This window comes from Drosophila mojavensis, unplaced genomic scaffold (assembly GCF_018153725.1).
Source record: "Drosophila mojavensis isolate 15081-1352.22 unplaced genomic scaffold, ASM1815372v1 contig_74, whole genome shotgun sequence".
NCBI lineage: Eukaryota > Metazoa > Arthropoda > Insecta > Diptera > Drosophilidae > Drosophila > Drosophila mojavensis.
The window spans coordinates 17,094,802-17,119,313 of NW_025318899.1; the positions used below are offsets into that span (position 1 = coordinate 17,094,802).

Genomic DNA, 24,512 nt, shown 5'->3' on the forward strand with positions numbered 1-24,512 from the left:
AAATTGTAAACAATTTCAATAGAACTACAAACGTAATCAGTGAACCAGCTATTGTAATCGAACTAGTGGTATCGACAAAATCAGCTGTTGAGATATAACGTAACGGCGTGTGTTTGTTTTATTTAATCCATTTGCCATAGCAACTTTTAAACCCTTTTCTAAATTATGTGAAGTGATCAATTTCGGTTAAAAATTCAATCATTCGATTTGTGAAATTATATAAAACCACACGCACTTAATGCATAGACCTGCCATTACGTAAATTAACTGTACTTGAATACTTAATATACTTATAAGGTAACAACAACAATAAAGCTCTAAAGGTTAACTCCCTGTGTTCTCAAAAGTAGAAATATTTTCGTCTACCCTACTCGGATCAATACACTTGAAATATTCATCATATGGCCTGCTTATCAGCTTTGCAGTTCCAAATTTCGTCATGACCCAGTGGCGCTGAGTTGGCGCGATGACGTTGACCTTGATTTACTTCGCATCGCTGGGCGCAACTAATTTAGACATTTAATGCTGATTCAGTATAGCAAATTAGCAACTCGTTTTATTATCGTTAAAACAGCGATAATCTCGAGGTGTGCGTAAAGGGTTGCACGTGGAACCGCAGCATATTCTGTGATAAGGCTTCCGTCGATCTGTTAAGCGAAAATTCACTGATAAGGTTTCTCTTTCGATCCGCAGCACGTTTAACAACAACAAAAACAGCACCAGAAACAGCAATGGAACTATCCGAAAGGCTGGCCGGAATGGCTGGCGTGCCCGTGGAAGCCTTTCGCTTGCTGGTTACACTGATAGCTGGTAAAGCTAAATAGATTATTCCAATTCGAATTGAATAATTCTGATAATAACCCATTCAACTCCTTCAGGCTATCCGATTGCAGCGATCTACCGTAAGCTGATTGTCGATTTAGAGAACAAGGCGTTGCATCACCTCTTTTTCGCCTTCTGTGGCCTCAGCTTGTGCTACTTCAATTATGGCAAGGATACATATCATTCGCTCTTGGCCATCAGCGTCACCTTCGTGCTGGTTCACCTGCTGCGTGGTGCTCCTCACTTAATGCTGGGCGTCAACTTCGTCTTTCACATGGGCTACCTGCTGTTGGGCTATTACTTCACGGCCAGCAACGAGTACGATATCCTGTGGACCATGCCACATTGCATATTGACGTTGCGGATGATTGGTTTCGGTTTCGATGTGGCCGACGGATTGAAGCCGGTGTCTAAGCTATCGAAAGAGCAGAGTGAGACGGCATTGAAGCATCCGCCTTCGTTCCTTCAGCTATTGGCATATGCTTACTTTCCCAGCGGCTTCTTGGTCGGCCCGCAGTTTCCCTATCGACGATACCAAAACTTCACGAATGGCGATTTTCGCCAATACGAGGGCTGCGTGGACGCCGGTCTTAAGCGTTTGGGCATGGGTGTGCTCTACCTAATCGTTTGCCAACTCGGCTTAGCCTATCTGCCGGATAACTATTTCCTGACACCGGAATTTGCGGAACAGCACTTCATCAAGCGCATTTTCTTCCTGGGCTTCTGGGCGAAGTTCACGCTGTACAAATACATTTCGTGCTGGCTGTTCGCCGAGGGCGCTCTCATGTGCATTGGCTTCACGTACAAGGGCCGCGATGCACAGGGCAATCCGGATTGGTCTGGCTGCACCAATGTCAAGCTAATGCTCCTCGAGACCGGAAACACCATGGAACACTATGTGCAGAGCTTCAATGTGAACACCAATCAGTGGGTCGCTCAATACATATTCAAGCGTCTCAAGTTTCTCAACAATCGAAACATTAGCTACGCGGCTGCTTTGGGTTTTCTAGCCGTGTGGCATGGCTATCATAGTGGCTATTATATGGCATTCCTTATGGAGTACATGATTGTCAGCACCGAGAAGCAGGTGAGTAATTTATACATGGATATCAAATATTACATATAAAATAACTAATTTCGTGTTTAACAGATCGATCGGGTTTACACCAAAGAAGTGCTGCCCAGATATGGCGAAATATTAAACAACTCAATGATCTATAAAGTACTTTATTTCGTATCCTTAAAGTCCTATAACATCGTCTACATGGGCTGGTGTCTAACCTCATTTGTTTTTCTCAAATACGAGCGCTGGATCACGGTCTTCAGTGCAGTCAACTATTTCGGCTTCATATACATGTTCATCTGGGCTTGCCTGTTCCATGGCTATCGTCATTTTGTTGGCAAACCGCCGCAGAACCGTGAGCCCGCAGCAACAGCATCAACTGTAAAACAAGCCACAGATTAATGGAGCGGCTATCCTGTATGCAATGTCCAATTCAGCATAATTTCTTTAAAATTGATGTGAAGATGTTACCAAATAACCATAGTTTACTCTCACACACATATATATCTGCATATATATTACCGTGGATGGTAAACGATTGAATACGATAAGGACTACTGGACGTGGCGTAAAGTTGTAGCTGTTCTCAATCGTTCATTATAGAAAGCAATGTCTAGTCAGTGAAAAATAGTTGAGTTGCTCTATGAGCGGCGTCGAGACTTATCCAACTATAAAGACAATTTTATATACATATATTTTCATATGCTCACAAACTGTATAAGGAAAGAAGCAGCTATGCAAAAAGTGCAAATTTAAAAATCAAATTGCAGAAATTATCGATTGAAAATTCTTTATAACATTTCGAACCTTGTAAATATTGTAGAATCAAGGCTTTTAAATTATATCGTAACTAGTTTGTAACACTCTAACAAAATTGGTTATATCGAAAAATTAATAAACTTCTTGCTTGAGTCACCCAACGAGATGTGAATTGTCTTTCGAGTAGATTCATCTGATGGATGCCCTTAGAGTGGAGGAGTCTGCAATATCAAAGATCTATAAACCAAATATTCCACAATAAAGAGAAACATTCCACTTTACAGATACAATGCATTTTGTAAACATATTTATTGGGACTCGTAAGGATAGAATGATGAGAATGTATGAGAATGGTTCCGGGCAATGGCAACGGTAACGGATTAATGCTCCATGGGCTGAGCGTCGCCATCGCCGGTGTCCACACGACGTTTGGCGCCTCCGCCAGAGCCGGTGCCGGTAGTTTCCTCCTCAAGCTCATTGATCTCGCTGAACATGTAATCATCCTGATACTCCTTCAGTATTTTACTGGAGCGATTCTCGTCCAGGAACAGGGAGTACACCTTTTTGACGTCCTCGGTGTTCACTTCGGTGGCCTTGCGACGGCGACAAACCAAATTGGCCGTGGTTATCAATTGAATGGCATAGCGGAGGCTGGTGTCGGTGGCGATGCGTGTTAGGATGGTGAGGGCGTCGGGATGCATGATGCAGTCTTCCTCCTCGCAGCGTATCTTGAGTATCTCCTTGACCTCCTTTTCGGTGTAGGGAACGGTGCGTATGATAATCATGCGATCCAGCAGATCGATGGGTATGCCATGTGGACTGCGGTAATTGGTGCCGCGAATGCGTGTTATGCCACGATTGGTGGCCATGACCACGACAGGCGCCATGTCGGATTCTAGGGCACGATTCAAGTACGAGAAGCACTCAATGTCCAGCATGTGCACCTCGTCAATGAAGAGGACACCCGGATTGATCTCGGCCTTGCCCTCCTCGCGCCATTCCAGCACTTTGTTATTGATCTGATCGCGCACCTCCTGCTTGATCTCGCCGGTATCACCAGAAAATAGGGCCAGAAAGCCATGGGTGCGACTGTTGATGACATCGATCTCGTGCAGGGTGACAGTGTGCACGACTTCCTTGCGCTTCTGCAGCTCCCCCTCGGGGCACTGGACAAAGCGAGTCTGTGCCCCAGTGGCATCGTAATCGCGTGCACGTGTGAAGCTGCGGCCCAGCTTGTTCACCTTGCCGGAAGCTTTGTCTATGGTGATGACATCGCCGGCCTGAATCTTCTCCTTCATGAAGCACTCGATGATTTTGTTGCCCAAATCGTAATTGGTCTCCATTTCGGTGGTTTTCAGTGTGACTTTGCCCACCTTTTGGCCGGTGCCGGTGGCAGGACGCTCGATTTGTATCTCAACCACTTCGCCCTCGATGATCTCGGTCTCCTCCTTGATGCGCACTCCAATGCTCTTGCGCAATGCCTGTGACAGCGCCTCCGTCTTGCTCATCTCCAAAGAGTAAATCTCCGAGCCGGACATGCTGGTAAACGGTGTCTCAGTGCCCAGAGCCTGGGCCATTCCTACGGCAATAGCCGTTTTACCGGTACTCGGCTCGCCGGCTAGCAAAATGCAACGTCCGGCAATTTTTCCCTCTCGTACCATTTGCACCACAACGCCAGCGGCACGGCGAGCATCCTTCTGGCCCACCATGCCCTGGGAGACAGCACGCGCCTCCAGCACATCATCCAATCCCAGGCCGCGAATGTGCGAATGGGCGCCAATGCGCTCGATGCGTGTTATGTCGCGCACTTCGATTTTCTCAGCTTCGCCCATGGTTTTCTGCTTCTTTAAGTCACTTTTAGAGAGAAATTCAATTGTTTGTGCGTCTCGTTGAAAAATTATTCGACTTGTTTGGATGAAGTCAACAAATTAAATGAATATTTTATACTTTGTTGCTCGGCAACACAAAACAAATTGCCGGTTCGATTTGCTTGACATGTGTTTTACTATCGATATTTCGGTGACAAACAAAACCTATCGTACTTTTCAACTACGCTGACATCGCTTTGGTATCGATATTTTTTCATGAAAATAGATTCGATTGATATAAAATCCATTTGAAGCCGCCAACATTTGAATTTTAAGCAAATAAAATAACATAAATATAAAGCAAGTAAAATTGATGAGTTTTGGTGTTCCGTCGAACATTTCACGGCAGTGTGTGCTGTTTATTATTATCATTATTATTATTATTATTATTATTATCATTATTATTAAATATTAATTACAATTTGAATTTGTGTACGAAGTATGAAATGAGAGTAAAACTTTAAGATTATTAGCAAAAACTTAGATGCTTAACAAAGTGCGGCAAATACAAACAGGTTAGAGGTTAGCTGTAGCTGTAGCTGATTAGAATTTGAGCCCCATTGAACTGTTGATGGCATCCTTAGCACTTGCCATTCGACGGCGCCTTGGGACGGCAGATTTTACTGCGTCCATTTGCGCCATAAACAATATTACAGGAGAAGGTGAAGTAGCCGCACGTCGACGATTTCGTATAGTATGTGGACTGGAAGTTCTTGTTCTCCTGTGGCGGGCTCTTTGAATTGTCCATGCTACCAGTGACTGACTTGGTGACTGTCACATAGCTATCGGGTGCGCGTGGCTTTTGGGCGGCCCCATTGGATGCCTTGGCACCATCATCCTCGAGACTGACATCCACCTTTTTATCAGTGCTGTGCAGCTCCAGGGCTTTGGTGTGGAACTTCTTCTCCACATTGACTGTCCCACGGAAGCCACTGGGCACACTTTCGGTAGTGGTGCGTATCGGATATGTATTGACCCGTCCATTTTGATTCTGCACCACACGATATTGGCCGGCGCTCGGATTGGCGACCACTGCCTGCTGCTTCTGAGTGGGCGATGATTGTATAAAGGTTAGTGGTGCAGCGGCAGGCGCAGCCACTGAGCCAGGCTCCTGGCTTTTGACCTGGGTGTCAACTGAGGGACTCTCTGCAAGCTTCACAGGCTTTTCATTGTAATAATCTTCCTCATCATATTCGTCATATGGCTCTTCATCATCCTCTGGTTCTTCATCCTCGGCTAGTGTGGGCTGTGGGTCATCCTCTTTGCTGACTTCCTCTTTCTGAGTCTCCTCTTTGCTAGTCTTTGAAGACTTTAGCTGAATCTCCGGTAATCTATCTGATTCGGGTGCGACAGCGGGTGGGCCGCTAAAGACTGCGTCAACACGATCCGTAACTCTGATAACAAGAGTTTTAATTTTATCTTTTATTCATGAGTAACATCTTGAATACTTACGCGTTTCCAGTGTTGCCAAACTGACTGATGGTATTGAAGAGCTCCCTATTCTGTTCGCGATACGTGGCTACTTGTTCCTTCGTTCCCGATGCAGACTGTGCAGCGCCGTGGTAGGAGACGCCAAAGCTAAAATGAAAAACAAACAGAAAATATTTAACTAAGAAAACATTAAGCTCGATTGAGCTTACCTGGATGTTCCGTGTATCTGGGACTGACTTTGACCCGAGTGACTGCCCGATTGAGCTGACGCTTGTCCACCGCCTGCCGTATTCACTTGAGTATTATCCTGGGCAGGCCGGAAACCAATTTGTGCTTGCGAAGATGTCTGGCCAGGTCCGCTCGACTGGGCATCAGCTAGGCCGCCCTTATCATTGGCTTGCACTTCACTCTGGCTCTGGTGTATGATACCGCCGCTCTGAGATGAAGCCTTAGTGCCGCCGTTCTTGGCATTAAGCTGTACTTGGGCTTGGGACTGAGAAGGACCGCCAGTGCCCTGCGACTGGCTCATTGCTCCATCAGCATTTCCTGTCACCTGCGCACTTGCAGCACGATCGGCGTCCGAGGTCATTGCGCTTGCACTGAAGGAACTGCCTTTACTGTAGCTGCCAGACACTTGAGTCTTGGCAGTACCTCCATTCTTTTTGCCCTGAGCGCTAGCTGATGCCTGACCATCACCAATAGCAGACTCTGCCTGCGAGAAGGCATCATCAGCACCGCCAGTGCCAGCAGCTCCAGGTACGCCTGCAGGACACACGATTTAACGAATAGTTTAGTTTCATTCCAATAAATATTTACCAATAGCACCTCCAGGGGCAACGGCTGTTCCTGCATCTGTGTAACGTCCTGGAGTACCAATTTGAGCGGCTCCGATTCCGGGCTGTCCTCCAAGTCCACGTTGACCGTCACTGATTCCTGGCTGTCCGCCAGATCCAGGCTGTGTTAAATATCCAGGTTGACCACCGCTAATTCCTGGTTGTCCGCCAATTCCTGGTTGTCCGCCAATTCCTGGCTGTCCGCCAATTCCTGGTTGTCCGCCAATTCCCGATTGTCCTCCAATTCCGGGCAGGGTTCCGTATCCGGTCTGACCTCCACTAGGCTGACCACTGCCAATTCCGGGTTGTCCTCCAGCTCCAGGCTGAATTCCATATCCAGCTTGTCCACCAACTCCAGGCTGCGCTCCATATCCGGGCTGACCACCCCCAGGTTGAACACCACTGATTCCGGACTGTCCGCCAGCTCCAGGCTGAGTTCCGTAACCAAGCTGTCCGGGCTGACCACCACCGATTCCTGGCTGTTGACCAACGCCAGGCTGTGTTCCATATCCAGTTTGACCACCACCGATTCCTGGTCGTCCACCAATTCCGGGCTGAGTTCCGTATCCGGTCTGTCCACCAATACCAGGCTGTGCTCCATATCCGGGCTGACCACCACCAGGTTGAAGGCCGCTGATTCCGGGCTGTCCTCCAGCTCCGGGTTGAGTTCCGTAACCAAGCTGTCCGGGTTGACCACCACCGATTCCTGGCTGTTGACCAACTCCAGGCTGTGTTCCATATCCAGTTTGAGCACCACCGATTCCTGGTCGTCCACCAATTCCGGGCTGAGTTCCGTATCCGGTCTGTCCACCAATACCAGGCTGTGCTCCATATCCGGGCTGACCACCACCAGGTTGAAGGCCGCTGATTCCGGGCTGTCCTCCAGCTCCGGGTTGAGTTCCGTAACCAAGCTGTCCGGGCTGACCACCTCCGATTCCTGGCTGTCCACTAACTCCAGATTGAATTCCATATCCAGGTTGACCCACACCACCTCCAACTCCGGTCTGTCCTCCTATTCCCGGCTGAGTTCCATAGCTTGACTGACCACCGGCAATTCCTGGTTGTCCAACGCCCCCTCCAATTTGTGCCCCAGTACCAGGCTGAATTCCATATCCAGGCTGAATACTATATCCTGGTTGACTACTGCCGATTCCGGTCTGTCCACCAACACCAGGTTGGGTAGTATAGCCTCCTGGCTGTCCACCTCCACCAATACCAGATTGGCCTCCCGGCTGTGTAACGTACCCAGGCTGACCACCTCCACTTCCTTGTTGTCCGATTCCAGGTTGACTTCCATATCCAGGTTGAGTTTGGTACCCAGGCTGTATGCCATATCCAGTTTGACCTCCAATTCCAGGCTGGCCTCCCGCACCAGTCTGTGCTCCGTATCCAGGCTGAGTTCCATATCCACCTTGACTTCCGTAGCCAGGCTGCCCGCCACCTATTCCTTGCTGGGCGTATCCAGGCTGAGCACCACCGGGCTGTCCACCAATGCCAGGCTGTGTTCCGTACCCGGGCTGAGCACCACCGATTCCTTGTTGTCCACCAACTCCAGGCTGGGCTCCATAGCCAAGTTGACCACCACCAAGTCCTGGCTGTCCTCCAACACCAGGCTGGGTTCCATAACCGGGCTGACCACCAACGCCAGGCTGTGTTCCATAGCCGGGCTGTCCGCCACCGATTCCTTGTTGTCCTCCAGTTCCAGGCTGAGTTCCGTATCCAGATTGACCACCACCGATTCCGGGCTGTCTACCAACTCCAGGTTGACCTCCGTATCCAGGCTGAGCACCACCTAGTCCTTGTTGTGCTCCAACTCCAGGCTGGGCTCCATAGCCAAGTTGACCACCACTAAGTCCTGGCTGTCCTCCAAAACCAGGCTGTGTTCCATAGCCGGGCTGACCACCAACGCCAGGCTGTGTTCCATAGCCGGGCTGACCGCCACCAATTCCTTGTTGTCCTCCAGTTCCAGGCAGACTTCCGTATCCAGGCTGCAGACCTCCTGCGGATCCAGGCTGGGTGCCATATCCAGGTTGTCCGCCACCGATTCCCGGCTGACTACCAGCACCTGGCTGGGTTCCGTATCCAGGTTGACCACCACCGATTCCTGGTTGTCGACCACCGATTCCCGGCTGACCACTAGCACCTGGCTGGGTTCCGTATCCAGGCTGACCACCACCGATCCCTGATTGTCCACCACCGATTCCAGGCTGACCACCAGCACCTGGCTGGGTTCCGTATCCAGGTCGACCACCACCGGGCTGTCCACCAGCGATTCCTGGTTGACCACCACCAATTCCGGGCTGACCACCAGCACCTGGCTGGGTTCCGTAACCAGGCTGACCACCACTGATTCCTGGTTGTCCACCACCGATTCCAGGCTGACCACCAGCACCTGGCTGGGTTCCGTATCCAGGTCGACCACCACCGGGCTGTCCACCAGCGATTCCTGGTTGACCACCACCTATTCCGGGCTGACCACCGCCAATTCCGGGCTGACCACCAGCACCTGGCTGGGTTCCGTATCCAGGCTGACCACCACCGATTCCTGGTTGTCCACCACCGATTCCAGGCTGACCACCGCCAATTCCGGGCTGACCACCAGCACCTGGCTGGGTTCCGTATCCAGGCTGACCACCACCGATTCCTGGTTGTCCTCCGCCAATTCCGGGCTGACCACCACCGATTCCTGGCTGACCACTAACACCTGGCTGGGTTCCGTATCCAAGTCGACCACCACCGATTCCGGGCTGACCACCAGCACCTGGCTGGGTTCCGTATCCCGGCTGACCACCACCGATTCCTGGTTGTCCACCAGCGATTCCTTGTTGACCACCACCAATTCCGGGCTGACCACCGATTCCAGTCTGACCACCACCTATTCCTGGCTGTCCACCACCTATTCCAGGCTGACCAGCACCAATTCCGGGCTGACCACCAGCACCACCACCACCGATACCACCGGCTCCGGGCTGACCGCTTCCACTGCCACCTATCCCCGGACGGCCACCTGTTCCAGGCTGTCCGGTTGCTCCATAAGGTCCGATACCCGGCAGACCACCACCAATTCCAAATTGATTGTATGCTCCTGGTTGCGTACCATACCCAGGCTGGCCTCCAATTCCTGACTGCGCTCCAGCACCAGCTATTAGACATATAACAATTATGTATTTATTTGGCATTTTGATTTGCAAAATAATTACTCACCTGGTAGATTTATTATGGCATCGGGTCTACCAATGCGGCCGCCCGAAATGCTGGGTCCACTCGGATAGAGGTCAGAGCCTCCAGAGTACCCGGAGCAGTCACTGCAATCTCCCGCAGAGAACTGGCTCTGCGCTTGACCCATGCCATGGGTACCGGCTGCAAGAAATGTATTATGTTATTCAGCGAGCTCAAATTTCTACTGTGCGCGACTTACAAACAGTTGAACGTGAGCCACTCTCATTGGCCTCCGCCTCAGCTTTGCCATCCTCCTCGGGCTTGCCGAAGTTTAAGTACTGAGACTGTGTTTGTCCTCGGACACTATACAAATGTTTATGATTTGTCAGAGCTCTCTCATTTAGCATTCGTTTATTTTAGTTACTTACTAGCCTCTGCCGCTTCTCTTAGTGCGCTCTAATTCAGTCAGGGGATTCAGCTCCGCATCGTCATCCACAGATGATTGATCCTGTAATTGAATAATTAAAATTAATCAAATAAGTTCAATGTTAATGTCAGGCTAATCTAAATTGAAAATCTAAGCTCAGTTTGTTACTAAAACTGACCTTGCTCACAAATCTATGAACGATTCGCTCTTATCTCATTTTATTTGGGCCGAGTTCATGTGCATTGAACTACTCTACTTTCCCTCTCTCTCTCTCTCTTTCTCTTCTAGTATCTCTCATTCATATACACCCACACTCTCGCTCTTACAGAAACTCACACACACAGACACTTAATTCATGTTTCATTAACAAATTTTGACACTTACAATAGCCGCTCCATTTGTGTATGCTACGAGCAGCAACACGCCAAGCAGCATGCCCCAACGAAAGGGCAACATTTCAATAAATCTAATTTGAATCCAATTGGAACGCGTGCTCGAAGTGCCCGACAGACAGCAAAACTGTGAATTGAAATTGAAACGTATTATCAACATATTTACTGGTTTGCATATATGTATGTATATATATATATATATTTATATTCAAAGATTTTAATAGTTCTCGGTTTTTCCTTCAAGTGCGGATCGTTGCTCTTCTCAGTATCTGTCACAAGGGGTTATCACCAAAGACACTTTATTCAAATCAGCACACAAATGCCAAAAATAATAAAAAAAAATCGAAATCATGTTTTTTTCATTATTATAAGACTCGATTTGTTCTTGGACTCATTTATAGTCTTTGATGTGATGTAATAACATGTGCTGGCAAATTTATATACATTTGAGTAAAGTCTTGTAGTTTATAATTGTTTGAATCATTATAGGTATATTTGATAGATATATCATTTAGGATATATTTATTTTAATATTTATTATATATTTGTGATAAATTAAATTTCGTTTCACATATGATTGATAGGAGGAAATACTTTTATAGTATTTATTATGAAATAGATATATATATAAAATATATTTTTTACAAGCACATGAATTTTTTATTGCAAAATTGTTCTTTAAAATAATAATTCATTAAATTCACTTTTTAAATTTGTATAATTTTTTTTAAGGTTATCAGTATTTATTTTATACGCTTAAAATATTCCTTTGAAGCCATATTGTCTTATGAAATATGAGCGGGCTACTGTAAATATATTATATAAATTTATAAATAAATATATTTATAATATCCGGATCTAATCGTGCACTTCCACTTTTATTTAAAAATTAGGTCATAAAACATTTTATTTATTTATTCTATTTTATTTATTTTTTTTTTTTTTTTTTTTATATCCTTGTTGGACTTTTGTATTCTTGAATTTATATTCTTATATATATATTTTTTTATTATTTTATATACAAAATACAGTTTTTTATTTGCTTTATGTTTGAGTCTTATCCTTGACATAGTTTTGACTGCACTGATAATATCTTTGGATTTCATGTTTTCTGCACTTGTCTTAGTATTTAGCACTTGTTGGCACATATCCTTGATAAAAGTTATATAAGTATTCCATAGGTTTGTTTCTCTACTCGTTCACACATACTTCTTCGCCTTGCGTTTCTAGGATCCAAATGAAAGTTCCGATCTGCAGCCGAACGCGACAACTGCTGGATTGCGAATAACGTAACGCTGCTGGAGCATGGAGACGTAAAGTTCTCGAGCTGTGGCTCAATTCATTGAAAGCCAAGCAATTTCAAATACATTTGCATGCGAGCAGCATGAATATTTATTGAGGATTCACACATAGAGCTCTGCCTTATCGCACATATGTCTAAGCATATACATACATACATACATACATGCACAAGCAGACTGAGACGAGGCACTTAGAGCTGGCTGTGTATGTATATGTGCGTACCGCTGGATCGCATCGTCGCCATTCATTTGAGTCCATGTTTATCAACACTTTGATCGTGTCAATCGATCACTTCGTTTCGGGGCGCCCCATTGAATGCGTCTGCGTTGCAACATCGTCGCCAATGGGGGAGACTTTTGACCCATTTTAGGCAAATGTGTGGCCATTTATTAGCATATAAAGATACTCAATTGTGTATATCTTACTTCCATTATCCAGCGTGTGTGTGCGTGTATGTGTGTGTATGTGTGCCCCTGCCCCATCCCATGCCGGCTCATTAAATATGCATGTGGTCCCTCTACTATGTTGCAATTGTCGAGCACAACTCTTCGATCTCTTCGCTCTATGCTTTGTTTTGGATTGTCTTCAATGTGTTTTAGCGGAAGCAATTTGCGCTTGATAACCTCTTCGGTTCCTTGAAAGCCTCGTCATATCTATAAATAAACCTCTACTACACCAATGCTAGGCTTATCTACCAACAAAACCAAAAAAAAAAAAAAAATAAACTACTACAATATAAATTGTTTAACATTTATTTATTTCTTTGAACTATAGACAAAGTATTGAACTGTACATAAATTTAAAAGGCTTGATGAGTTTGTTTCAAGGGCGACATTTTTAATTGAAACGCGCTCAAAGAGCCGAAACAACCTAGTTTGATAAGATCAACTAGAAGCAAACTTTTCATTAATAACTAATTGCCTAGGCCTATTAAAATAAATTTGCATGCACCCAAAAATAAATCTATTGAGAGCATCTATCAATGAAAATTGAATATGTTTCTGTCTGTTATTTACTTAGGCGTATACTAAAAGTGGCTTTTATTAATTTTTATTTAAATTTTATATATATATATATATATATATATATATATATATATATATATATATATATATATATATATATATATATATATGCATGCATTACAAACACTTATATGTCTCACAGTAAATATAAATAAAATGAAAAAATTATTAATTCTTGCCTTTTCGCGCTCAAATTCAAATTCTTGTATAATTCTGCTTCACCCTGTGCTTTGCTCGTTTAATACCAACTTGCTTTAGTATTTTTTTTTTTTTGAATATCCCAGCTCGGCCACACAGCGTACAAACTGGTCTGTTTTTTGTTTACGTTTGAAAAGAAAGTATACATTTTAGAAATTACATATTTAATTCAACAAAATGGCCAACGGCGACTGGATGCCTCTGATATTTTGTGGCCTTTCAGTGCCCATCTCCATATTCATGTGGCTGGGCAACGTGGCATTCTCGAAATTCTGGAGCTATGATTATGAAGGTAAAGATTGAATTAATGCATTTCCAGATAAGAGAAGTCAAAAATTGAATTGGGTTTATTAATAGAGCCATTGGTCATATCACCGACTCGATGGCTATTTTCGACATTGGCTCCGCTCGCTCTGATGACGATTGCGCTGCGGCGACGCTCCGTGAGCAAATCTGGCGCCGCATTGGGCGTGGTCGTCGCCTTCACGCTGTCCATAGCCAGTCATCCGTTCTTTGCCAGCCTGGTGGTGTTCTTCTTCAGCTCGTCGCGTGCGACTAAGTTTCGGGCGCAGCTCAAACGCCGCTTCGAGGGCGACTTCAAGGAGGGCGAAGGACAACGCAATTGGGTGCAGGTCCTATGCAACGGCGGCATGGCCACGCAGCTGGCGTTGCTCTATCTGATCGACTGCGGCAGCGGTGAGCGGGCCATTGATTTCGCCAAGGAGTATCGCTCCAGCTGGCTAAGCATTGCCGTCATGAGCTCATTCGCCTGCTGCAACGGCGACACCTGGAGCAGCGAACTGGGCAGCGTGCTCTCCACACGCGACCCCATCTCAATCATCAGCTGGCGTCGTGTGCCACGTGGCACCAACGGAGGCATCTCGCTTGTCGGCGTCGTGGTCAGCCTGCTGGGCGGCTTGCTCGTTGGCTTTGCCTACTTTGTCACTGTGCGCTATACCGTGGAGGCCAAAATGCTGCTGGTCAGCCCACCGCAGTGGCCCATCATCCTGTTCGGCGGCATCGCCGGTCTCTGTGGCTCGCTGCTGGACTCTGTGCTCGGCGGACTGCTGCAGTTCTCTGGCATCAATGAGCAGGGCAAGATTGTGGATACACCCGGCAAGGGAGTGCGTCACGTGAGCGGCCTACGCATACTCGACAACCACAGCGTGAATCTCATCTCCACCATTATTATTGGAGTCACGATGCCCTTGTTGGCCCTCAAATTCTGGCCCGTGCGCTGAGCTCTCGGAGTGCAGCACCCACTCACATCGGATTCCTATTTTCGTACTGCTAGCTAGCTATAAGCGAACCAGCTGACTTTTTTATGTATATGTAATGCAAACGATAGACTCGAACACACAACGACTAGGGCAACATTGTGACGGTTATACTTAAGGGAAATAAGGACGCTCGAGGGAGTAACTGAGAACGAAATGTTCCATAATTTCTTCATGTTTGTAAGAGGCTAAGGCTGATAGAGATAGTCAGCCTTGGGCTCATCGAATCATCGAACATATCAGACAGCCTAAAGTACTCGTAATTGTTATATTTATGTAACTAAAAAAACCAGCTCCACGCGTATCAAAGATACAAAACATTTCAAAACATACCTGACTCAAAGTTAACAAACTAGCTAAAATCGAATTCTAAATTCTAAAGCAACATTCTATATTCTACCCACAGCCATGTCATTCAGCTAGAAATGTTTTGGGTTTGCTTCATATTTTCGTAGTTTAACTACTTTACATAACTTATATCTTAGTTTGTGCTATTCATTCTCAACTGCCAACTGTAAGCTAGCCCACTGACATTGTTAACTTGTGTAGAAAATATTTCAATGATTTTGTTGTTGCTGTAACTAACATAGAACCGTTTATTAATGCCTTTGAGTTTTATTGATTCGCCTTAGCTTTTGCATCTCGATGCTGCGCATTAAGTTCTGGGAGAGCGCACGCAACGCTTCGCTCGAGGGCTGAGCCACGCCCATGCCCGACGCTGGCTTGGCAAAACCTATGGAGAACTTGATCATGAGATCGCCAATGGGCGAGTTGACGAACTGGGACCCAGTCGAGATTGTCTTGAAGATGATGCGTCGTTTGTGCTGGTAGATTTGTGGATCGTGTGGCACCATGTTGCTCGGACTGATGCCGGGCTTCGCCTGCGGCCGTGGCCTGCTGTTGGCTCCAACCGGCGCTGGGGTCGTCGTCGTTGCCAGCAGCTCTGTATGATTGACTGGCGACGCGGTGGTCAATTTTGTGTTTTGGCTGGCCTTGGCTCGAGTTGTTCGTGGCGTCGGTGTGGTGGTGCGGCGGCGTTGCGGACGATTACGTGCGGTGGTGCTGCTGCTTGGCGGCTGTGTGGAGCTTGAGACCAGCGGAGCCTGATAGCCTGACTGATCGGGCAGCTCCTCGCCAGCTGCTGTTGCTGCATCGGGTTTGTCTGCACTGCCTTGGCTCTCCTCCGGCTCTGGCGCGATGTCGTCCACGTAGTCGTCATCCGCATCGGCTGCATTGCTGTTGGTGAAGATTGGCTTGTTGGGCGGCGGCTGAACGCGCTGGCGCTTCGTCTTCTCATCCTCATAGATGGGCACATCCGGACCACTTGCTGCCAGCACTTGCTCCATTTGCTTCTGCAGTATCTCGTAGAGCGGCGTATTCTGTTCGTCGTCCAACAATTCAACTGGATCACTGGGCACAAACTGATTGTTGACGTAGGCGCTGCGACCATCCAAATCCTCCTCGAGCTCTAAAATGTCGTGATCCTGTTTTTGGGCACGTGACTCCACGACTGGCTGATCTGTCGCCGCATCGGCATCAGTGGGAGCGCCATCACTGCTGAGGAGCACTGTGAGAGGGAAGAGTTGAGTACTTTTTGTTCTGGTCCTGGACTTCACTCACCTCCACTAAGGATTATCAGCAGCTTTAACAATTTGAGTCTATCAGTTCCGTTTGCCATTGCAGTCGCTGGGATACTGTGTGCAGTGGGTGCATTTCTTGGATCTTTTATAGGTCGACCTGCCTGATGTTAAAAGTTTTTCTGATCTGATATCTTCTTAACTGTCAATCAACCCGTTTAGAACTTTCCTAGAACTCGTTTGACAGTTCAATGAACTGAACACCTTTGCAGATGCAGATGCAGATGCAGATGCAGATGCAGATGCAGATGTGTCCAAATGCATTTTATTCCGCTGTGGCTCCCAAGGGACTATGTGGTTAACCCGCCCACATTAAATCAGTAAAAAGATGATAAAAGCTTTCTTACGGCTCACTTTTATTGCGCTGGGAAAATAACAAAAAAAAATAAATAAAAAAAAAACAAGCTTCATTTTTAGTGCTGTCAATTTTTAATTAGATGTAGTAATGCATTTTATATAGATTTGGTTGCAGGTTAAAAAAATTAAATATATTTGAACTGAATTTAAAAGTCGAATAAATATATAGTTTAAATTTTACTTCTGCATTTTGAGTTGTACGTAGCAGATATTTAAATGCTTTTTCTGAAATATAAAAACATAAATAAATATTTTTTTCTTTGTATTATTTTTAAGATTTTTCTAATTATATTTCTCCGCATAACCGAAACAGTACAGCTCTTAAAGAGCATAAATATAAATCAAGCCTACATACATTTCGATTTGTATTTGCTAAAAAATGTTAGGATATTCAGCCATGATTAAATTTGTTTCAAAAACAACTTGAATATGAATAAAATATTTGAATTGTATTCAGCTGGTTATATATGAAAGCTTAAGTTTTTTTCTGCGGGCTGTTGTCTATTTTCCTTGGCTAATTTAGAAGAGCTTATATGCGATATTATTTATTAGCTTATTGTTATTATTTATATTATTTATTATTTTGCCTCTTGTTTTCATTTAATTTTTTATTAGCTAGTTTGCAAAGCTCGAAACATTTTTATTTTATATCATTCTTTTAATGCTTTTATTAAAATGCATAATCAGAAAAAAAATGTTTGTACATCATTAAAAAAAGTTGTACTTTATTTTATTTAAAATATATATATATATATTTTTTTTATAATTAGTTTTAATAGTTTTTGTATTTAATGCTAGAAAAAATAAATTTATACTTAAATTTTCGTAATCATCCTCGCATTTTACATTATAAAAATAATTAGACCATACTTTTTAGAAAAAAAGTTATTGTTATTAATTTTTTTCTTTTTAATATATTTTCTTTTAGAATTTTTTTTTTTATTTTCAAAATTATTTTGTATTTTATTTTTAATAGTTTTTGTATTTAATACTAGAATAAATAAATTAAGAATTTAATGGGAAGTAGTATTTTCTTAAGAGACCACATATTTTAATTTCTCCTTCTCAGATTTGGGCTTGAGCTGCTCCTTGATTGGCTCTGCAGGCGTGTCAGGTTTCTGGACCTCTACTTGAACCTGTTCCACGGCAGGAGCAGAGCCAACTGCGGGCGAAGAACTGGCAACTAGAGGAACTGCAGGGGCAGCAGCAGCTGCTTGTGGCTTGACAGCTTGTTGAGCTTGGGCCACAACGTCTTTCACGGGCATTGGAGGCATAGCAATGGCTTCCTGTGGCTTGGGCACAGGCGCGGCCACTGGCAGAGTGGGAACGGGAACGGAATCTGCGGACACTTGCAGGGGCAGCTTAATGGGCTCTACTTTCTCCGGCTTCTGCTTCTTATCCTGTTTCTTTTGTTCCTCGCTGCTTTCATTGCTCTCCTTGCTGCTCTTGCTCTCCTTGCTGTCCTTGCTGTCGTTGCTGTCGCTCATCGCCTGGCTGGCCTCAGTCTCAACAGCTGCTGCTGCAGCTGTGGAGTTGTCACGGAAGTAGGGCGAGCATCTGAACTTCTTGTCGGTGTAGACTGTTTCCTTGGGATACATTTGCTGGCACTGATCGTAGGGCAGATCGGTCCAGAGGCCATGCGTGCGGCACTTGGCCACATTCAGCTTGCATTTGTTGTAGAAGACGGCCACCTCGTTGGGCGTGCGTCCACAGATGGGCTCGTAGGGCTCCACGCAGTCGTCGTCGCACAGATAGCCCTCGCTGAGGGCGTTGGCCGCGCTGTTGATGGCTCCGGAATTGCCGGCCACCTGGCAGCCCGACTTGGCCGGGTCACAGGCGAACCAGGCGATGGGTATGGCCAGGTAGGGTGGACTCTTACGCTTGCCATCGACGCCCATTAGGGGCCTGTAGGTGCGCTTCACATAGTACGAGTGCTCCTCGGTGGACACCTGGCTCTTGGCCGCACTCAAATCCGATGAGCTGGACCACTTTACCTTCGACTTGGCCTTGTGTGAATCGTGATGATCGTCGCCCTTGTGCTTGCGACGCCTTGCCTCAGAGCCGGCAGGTGCCAGCACCAGCAGAGCGGCCACTGCAATGGAAAGATCGAGACTGAGACCTGGAACTACCTGGAAATGTCACAATGTCGTCGCAGCTTACCTACGATGCAGGCAGCCTGGTATGGTCTCATCTTGATTTATCTGGATGTATGTGTGTGCGTGTGTGTGTGTGTGTGTGTGTGTTGCTGGAACGATCTTGACGCTGGCTCGCTTTGACTATCACTGATCGCTTCTTAGGCCGTGTGGCCTCTTAAGTATCTTCGCTCTGGCCTGCCCGCACTCAGCTGAGCGGGGAATTCTTTTCTTTTCCTTTACCGGTTTTCTTGGTAATCTACAAGAAAACGAACGCAGCAAAGTAAAAGAAGCTGCGGCTACATTTTCTTCTGTTTCTGTTTCTGTTTGTCCGCATCGAAAGTACGCAGAGTTGAAATTTTGGTGAAATTTTTTTATGCAAACTCATGTGGTCCCCATTTATCAGCGCACGCCCGTGCATACCCTTTTGTGGCTTCTTGCTTCGCTGACGAGCATCTAGAATGCTGTTGGCCACGAACTGGTTATCTGTTTATCACCTAACTGCCAGCACCAGGCCAGGCCGGTCCATGCCGGGCCGGGCTGCCTGGTCCCCGCCCACCCGTTCGAAGCGCACAGCAGCGACATCAGCACCGAAAGCCGGTTCCGGAATTGGGTCAATCCGAAAGGTTTACTGATCTTGTTTTACGGCCAGCAGACAATTCTTTTCGCCTTAGGAGCTCAGCGTGCGTTCAAGTATCTGAACTGACTATTTACTTCAAATTAACATCCAATCATGCTGTTCCCTTGTTATCAGAATCTAAATAAAAGAGAATTCGAGTTGATGTTCTGCTTCCAATTTCTGGGCACTTCATATGATTATGTGGATAATTATTGTAAACAAACAAAACAAAAGTTAAATTCGTATCTGTATCTCTGAATCTCTGATTTTTGACCCAGTTGTGATATATGGTGAAACCTTTTCTAGAAGAAATTAAATATTATGTATTTTTGATATACGTGTGTTAAGATATTTTATTATATAAATCAAATTATAATAATTTATAAATAAAATTATAAATTGATTATTAAAAAAAAAAAAAAAAATATATATATATATATAATATAATTTAAGATAAAAACAAATATTTCAGTTTATAAATATATTGCATTTTAATATTTATAAATGTATAAATAAAACAAAAAAGAAAATAAAATATTTATATATTTATATACATATATAATATTTAAATAAATAAACAAAAATAGTAAAAATAGAAAATATACATTGAGAGCTCAGGAAATGATTTAGATGATTTAAAATAACAATTTATGGTTTATTAATGTATTGTATATAATTTTAATTGTAAAAATGCGTCATTAATTAACTCAAAAATTAGATATGCATATAGCTATATGAAATTTGAATAATCGATAATCAATAACAAAAAAATCCGCAAGGCAGATTTCGTTGATCAATTGCTTTCTCCATATTAGCGTGATTCAGAGCTGATTCAGAGCTGATTGCTTTCATTGTTATCAGATGCATTTGAGTTTCAAATTAAGATCTCTATGGAAAAGTTTTGAAAATGCATTAGAAAGTTCGAAATGCGCTGGTGTGGGAGATTCAAAATGAACTTAATTATTGCATAATTAGACACAGAAAGAGGCAGAGAAAGGGGCAGTGGCTGAGGCAGAAGCTGAGGCTGAGCATTGACTGATAGTCGAAACGAAATTTAATCAGTCAATTAGGTGCGTCAAGCTTTTGTTGTTGTACAGCAACAAGCCAACTCTTTTAAATTGTAAACATACATATTTGCATATGTCCATAACAGCAGCAACAACAACAACAACAATGGCAACAATAAGTTTGCCTCGTAACGCCCGCAACTGGCAAATGGCTGTTAATGCTAAAGCCAAATAGACGAGAGATGGCCAAAAGTTTTGAGCATAAATCAACAAATTTATGAAAGAAGCGACCAGAAACCGAGTTTTGAATAAATGATTTCGGTTTCTTTTGTGTTGCGTAGAGGAAGAAAAAAAAAAAAAAATAAATAAAAAAAAAGTAAAATAAACGAGCCAAACAACAACAAAATAAAGCACAACAAAATAAAAGAAGAAAGAAAGAGCGCTGCCAGCTGGCTGCAGTAACAACGTCGGTCTGCCTCTCAGGCCGGAGACCAGAGACCAGACCAAAGACTCCCCCCCAGAAAAAAGAGCTTGTGCCCGCTCGCCAAAGCCAGCGCCAGAGCCAGCGCCAGCCTGTCCGGCCGAGGCCTGGCCTTATGCATACTTTCATTTTAGAGACAAAACCGCAGCCGTCGCATGGCTATAAAAAGCGAAAGCAAAGCGCTGGATTCGCTCATAAAGACCGCAAAACTGCAAAAGTCAACTGCGCCCCGTGCCCGTTCCCGTACCACGCCACATCAGGATTAGCCGAAAAGCAAAAGAAAATAAAAATAAAAAGAAAAACAAGCAGCAAATATGGTTAAGCACATTTACATGACACTGGGTAAGTAGCAGGTAGCAGGCACTAGAATAACAGCTTTAATATACAGATTTGCATTATCCCCACACCCACACCCACACACGCACACACACACAGCTGCTCTGGTCATCTTGGTCATTGCTGTGAATGCCGCACCCGCGCGAGTGGAGAACGATGTTGAGGAACCTGATTCGCCACCTGTAAACAAGGCGGAGAAGGCGCCGAACTCCAGCGCGGATAGCGATGAGAAGGATGAGGACGACGACGACGATGACGACGATGATGATGATGATGAGGAGGAGGTGCAAAAGCAGGAGAGCGCCGATGATGACGACGATGATGATGATAATGATGAAGCGTTCATTCGACGCCGACGTCGCGATGCCGTTGAGCCAGCCAAGGAAACTGCTGAGGCTGCTGAGCTTCCTGCTCCCGCTCCCGCTCCCACTGCCGCACCAGCTGAAGTCGCTGTACCCGCTGAAGTCACAGAGGCCGTGGAGGCCGCTGCTGCTGTGGCGCCAAACGCTGAGAGCGCCACCACAATTCCAACCACAAGCTCGCAGACAACGACGCGCAAGCCCGTGCTCGTCCTCATACGTGACGCCCTCAAGAAGGTCACCACGGGCCTGCCCACCGAGCAGGTGGCCAACAATGCCCTGCAGTACTTCCAGCTGTTTGAGCACTTCATCCAGCAAACCATCGAGCAGGTGATTGACGCCGCCGATGACGATGAGGAGGAGACGCCCGCAGCAGCTGCCACAGCAACAGTTGCCATCACGGAGGAGGACAAAAAACCCGAGACAGCAGAGACAGCCGAGACACCAGCCGAGACGCAGCCCGAAAAGCCAAACGAGTCGGCTGCTCCAGCTCCCGCTAAGGTGGAAACTGTTGTCCAGCCAGAGCAGCCAGCAGCTGCCAGCAATGCAGTCTAGTTAGTAATCCCCACCTCCCCTCCCCCCCCACTCGAATACCTCAACTATTTATTTTTAACTATTTATTGTTAGCCATAAAGTTTGCAAATACACAAAATGTTTTTCACAAAATAAAGAAAACAGAATCTTCATTGTCCCTTTGAGTCGCCGTGCTGCAGCAGCTCCGATTCCTTGAGCGCCTGAATCTTGCTGCGGCTCTGGCTGCGATGTCGATTGGTGGTGCGCTTTTTGGGCGGCTCAACTTGCTCCAGCAGCCGATTGAAATGTGAGTTGGGCGACTTGGTGGATGACATCCTTTTGTGGCCCGCCATGCGCCGCTGCAGCTGCAGCTCCTGATCGCCAATGAGCAAGCTCAGCGGCCTTTGGCCAGAGGTATTGATATAGATGGGTATGGTGATGTAGATGGGTGCGCCGGCAAGAGACTCGGGCTTGGAGCTCTGCTGTGAAAGGGAAAGCAAGGGGAGATTAATTAATCATAGCGAAAGGAGGCAAGGGAATAAATAAATATAATAAATAAATAAATAAAGAAAATCCTAATTACCTGCTCTTTGAGCGTCTCCAACTGTGGTTCGCTTGGCTCTTCTTGTGGCTTGGTCGACTCCACCTGAGCTGCACTGGTCTCAGTCTCTGGGCCAGTCAGCTGCTTGAGGAAGTGCAGGGGATTGGCATCGTGGCTCAGGCCATTGGTTTCGTCCTCTGACAGCGCAGGCAGTCGATTATTATGAAAGTTTGAGTCATGGTCCTCCTCGCTGGTGGCCAAATAGATCTTAGCCTTGGCAGTGGTGCTGCTGTGGGGCTTTTCGGTGGTGCTGCTGGCGCGCGTCGCCTCCAGCAACGAGCTCAGCTTGAGCGCCTCGGCAGTGTCATTTGGATGGACTGCATCATGGGCAGAGCAGAGCAGCAGAGCTGAGAGGACTGAAAGGGTATTGAAGACGCCCATAGATATAAATGCCATATTTTATTTGATAAAATATTACAATCTAAAATGCCTAAAGGTAACTTAAGCTAATGCCCAGCCCTAGCCTAAAGCCATTGCCAGCCGAGTCTAGAGCGCGGTTCGCTTGCCGTTGAGCACGACGTCGGTGAGTCCGAGTTCCTGGAACTGTTCGAGACGCTCCACCTGGCTGCAGAGCCGCTTCTTGAACTGCACCTCGCGGCTGAGCATCTTGAGATCGTCGACGCTGCACATCTTGTTGTAGCTGCACATATTCTTGGCTATCAGCTCGGCGGTGAGCATGATCTTGGCGCGGGACAGCCGCAGGTAGGAGTAGTTCGCGCTGGAGCGGCGCAGCTCCTGCCGGTAGAGGAACAGCCGATAGTCAAAGCTAATGTTGCCCGGCGACATCTTGAGTCGCTTTTTCGTATGCTTCTTGGGCTTATCCTGCTGCTGCTTGGCCTTAGAGTTGTGCTTCTTGAGCTGCCTGCGTCGCTTCTTTTCCGTTCTCTCTTCCGTGCTGTGGCTGCTCATCTTTCGCTGTTGACTGTTTGCTGTTCCTGGCGCGTTTAGTGCCAGGATTTGCACACATTGGCCTTATATGTCGAGCAGGTAGCCGCTGGGCAGGTAGATCATCTCATTAGCGCATGTGCTCGGGCGCGTGTTGGGATCGTAAGGAACGTTTCCAGGCTTTTCATTCGGAATATTTTCCGCAACGATTGTCTGGGTATTTCCATAGTTCATTTATGGCTTTATGACTGGGACCCAAACACAAACGCCGCCGGCTGTGTCCAGTCCTAAGCCTCAATTACGGCTACCAACTAAGCGCCGAAGTCGGAAATCTGTGCATGTCGCGACTTTTGGGTTCTGTGGCGTTTTTCTTTTGGGTTTTGGGTTTTGGGTTTTCGCGAAAAACACTCTGGCCCATAATTCCCAGAATATGTGGATGGTTCGGGTAAAGACATTTAGGAATTGTTGCGGCCACGCTGGCCTTGTCCCCATTTCGGTTTCTGAGTAATATTGTACACGGATTGTAGTTCGTTGCATCTTTGGGAAGTTTCTAGTAGGTTTAGCTATGCGAATGGTGAATATTGAAGGATTGCCACAAATGTCCAAAAATTACTGATGAACATATAATATATAACTATTCACAATCTGTAATATTTTCAGATCTTTCCAGGCATTTAAGCAGTTCTTCATTCTTTATCAATTATTATCTAAGCTAATCTTGTCTTGTTTATATACGTATGACTGCCTTCTGTACTCACACAACACAAGTTAAAATATATCTGTATACATAATTCTCTAATTTCCTTATACTTTTTACTAGTTTGTTCTATCTTAACTTAGTAGAATGATCAGAATCAATTTCTTAAAATACTATTCAACGCACCTCCACACAGCAAATTGATAGACCGCTTCATGCTCGTTTCAAAAATAATACTAAAACTGCTTTTGGGCAAACATTTCTATTTTATAGCGAGAAATAAGCAAGAAATTTCACTCCATGCGATTCTTATGGAAGTTCTCTTTATTTGG

The 24,512-nt window shown here is 45.6% G+C and overlaps 9 protein-coding genes across 11 annotated transcripts; 3 read left to right on the forward strand and 6 right to left on the reverse strand.

The window, feature by feature from the left end:
* The first annotated feature begins 57 nt into the window (after positions 1–57).
* Positions 58–2,925, forward strand: LOC6582829 (lysophospholipid acyltransferase 5). The gene is made up of 4 exons (XM_002008483.3): positions 58–297; positions 694–810; positions 879–1,909; positions 1,973–2,925. Exons 2-4 carry the CDS (start codon positions 732–734, stop codon positions 2,285–2,287), a joined length of 1,425 nt encoding a protein of 474 aa, XP_002008519.1. The 5' UTR covers positions 58–297; positions 694–731; the 3' UTR covers positions 2,288–2,925.
* LOC6582830 (ruvB-like helicase 2) lies at positions 2,922–4,650 on the reverse strand. The gene has a single exon (XM_002008484.4). It carries the CDS (start codon positions 4,474–4,476, stop codon positions 3,025–3,027), a length of 1,452 nt encoding a protein of 483 aa, XP_002008520.1. The 5' UTR covers positions 4,477–4,650; the 3' UTR covers positions 2,922–3,024.
* Positions 4,651–4,822: 172 nt separating this feature from the next.
* LOC6582831 (uncharacterized PE-PGRS family protein PE_PGRS54) lies at positions 4,823–12,060 on the reverse strand. Of its 3 annotated transcripts, none has more exons than XM_032731394.1 (10): positions 11,964–12,060; positions 10,747–10,881; positions 10,364–10,443; positions 10,195–10,298; positions 9,981–10,136; positions 9,607–9,918; positions 6,760–9,429; positions 6,153–6,705; positions 5,965–6,090; positions 4,823–5,906 (listed from the first exon to the last, which is right to left on the reverse strand). In XM_032731394.1, the coding sequence occupies exons 2-10, from the start codon at positions 10,816–10,818 to the stop codon at positions 5,093–5,095; spliced, it is 4,887 nt and encodes a 1,628-aa protein (XP_032587285.1). In that variant the 5' UTR covers positions 10,819–10,881; positions 11,964–12,060; the 3' UTR covers positions 4,823–5,092. The 3 variants fall into 3 exon arrangements, with proteins under 3 accessions (XP_032587285.1, XP_032587284.1, XP_002008521.1); XM_032731393.1 differs by having other exon boundaries at positions 6,760–9,237; positions 9,358–9,918; XM_002008485.3 differs by having other exon boundaries at positions 6,760–9,918.
* Positions 12,061–13,378: 1,318 nt separating this feature from the next.
* LOC6582832 (transmembrane protein 19) lies at positions 13,379–15,159 on the forward strand. Its single transcript, XM_002008486.4, has 2 exons — positions 13,379–13,571; positions 13,637–15,159. Exons 1-2 carry the CDS (start codon positions 13,457–13,459, stop codon positions 14,518–14,520), a joined length of 999 nt encoding a protein of 332 aa, XP_002008522.1. The 5' UTR covers positions 13,379–13,456; the 3' UTR covers positions 14,521–15,159.
* On the reverse strand, positions 15,156–16,538 carry LOC6582833 (serine-rich 25 kDa antigen protein). Its single transcript, XM_044009883.1, has one exon. The coding sequence runs from the start codon at positions 15,900–15,902 to the stop codon at positions 15,156–15,158; it is 747 nt and encodes a 248-aa protein (XP_043865818.1). The 5' UTR covers positions 15,903–16,538.
* A 985-nt stretch (positions 16,539–17,523) lies between these two features.
* LOC6582834 lies at positions 17,524–18,848 on the reverse strand. The gene is made up of 2 exons (XM_002008488.3): positions 18,711–18,848; positions 17,524–18,642 (listed from the first exon to the last, which is right to left on the reverse strand). Exons 1-2 carry the CDS (start codon positions 18,739–18,741, stop codon positions 17,585–17,587), a joined length of 1,089 nt encoding a protein of 362 aa, XP_002008524.1. The 5' UTR covers positions 18,742–18,848; the 3' UTR covers positions 17,524–17,584.
* A 1,630-nt stretch (positions 18,849–20,478) lies between these two features.
* LOC6582835 (FK506-binding protein 4) lies at positions 20,479–22,116 on the forward strand. The gene is made up of 2 exons (XM_002008489.4): positions 20,479–21,131; positions 21,225–22,116. The coding sequence occupies exons 1-2, from the start codon at positions 21,104–21,106 to the stop codon at positions 22,037–22,039; spliced, it is 843 nt and encodes a 280-aa protein (XP_002008525.1). The 5' UTR covers positions 20,479–21,103; the 3' UTR covers positions 22,040–22,116.
* Positions 22,117–22,130: 14 nt separating this feature from the next.
* Positions 22,131–24,397, reverse strand: LOC6582836. The gene is made up of 3 exons (XM_032731577.2): positions 24,367–24,397; positions 22,581–22,954; positions 22,131–22,479 (listed from the first exon to the last, which is right to left on the reverse strand). Exons 1-3 carry the CDS (start codon positions 24,395–24,397, stop codon positions 22,168–22,170), a joined length of 717 nt encoding a protein of 238 aa, XP_032587468.2. The 3' UTR covers positions 22,131–22,167.
* LOC6582837 lies at positions 22,966–23,564 on the reverse strand. The gene has a single exon (XM_002008491.3). The coding sequence runs from the start codon at positions 23,505–23,507 to the stop codon at positions 23,085–23,087; it is 423 nt and encodes a 140-aa protein (XP_002008527.1). The 5' UTR covers positions 23,508–23,564; the 3' UTR covers positions 22,966–23,084.
* Positions 24,398–24,512: the final 115 nt, after the last annotated feature.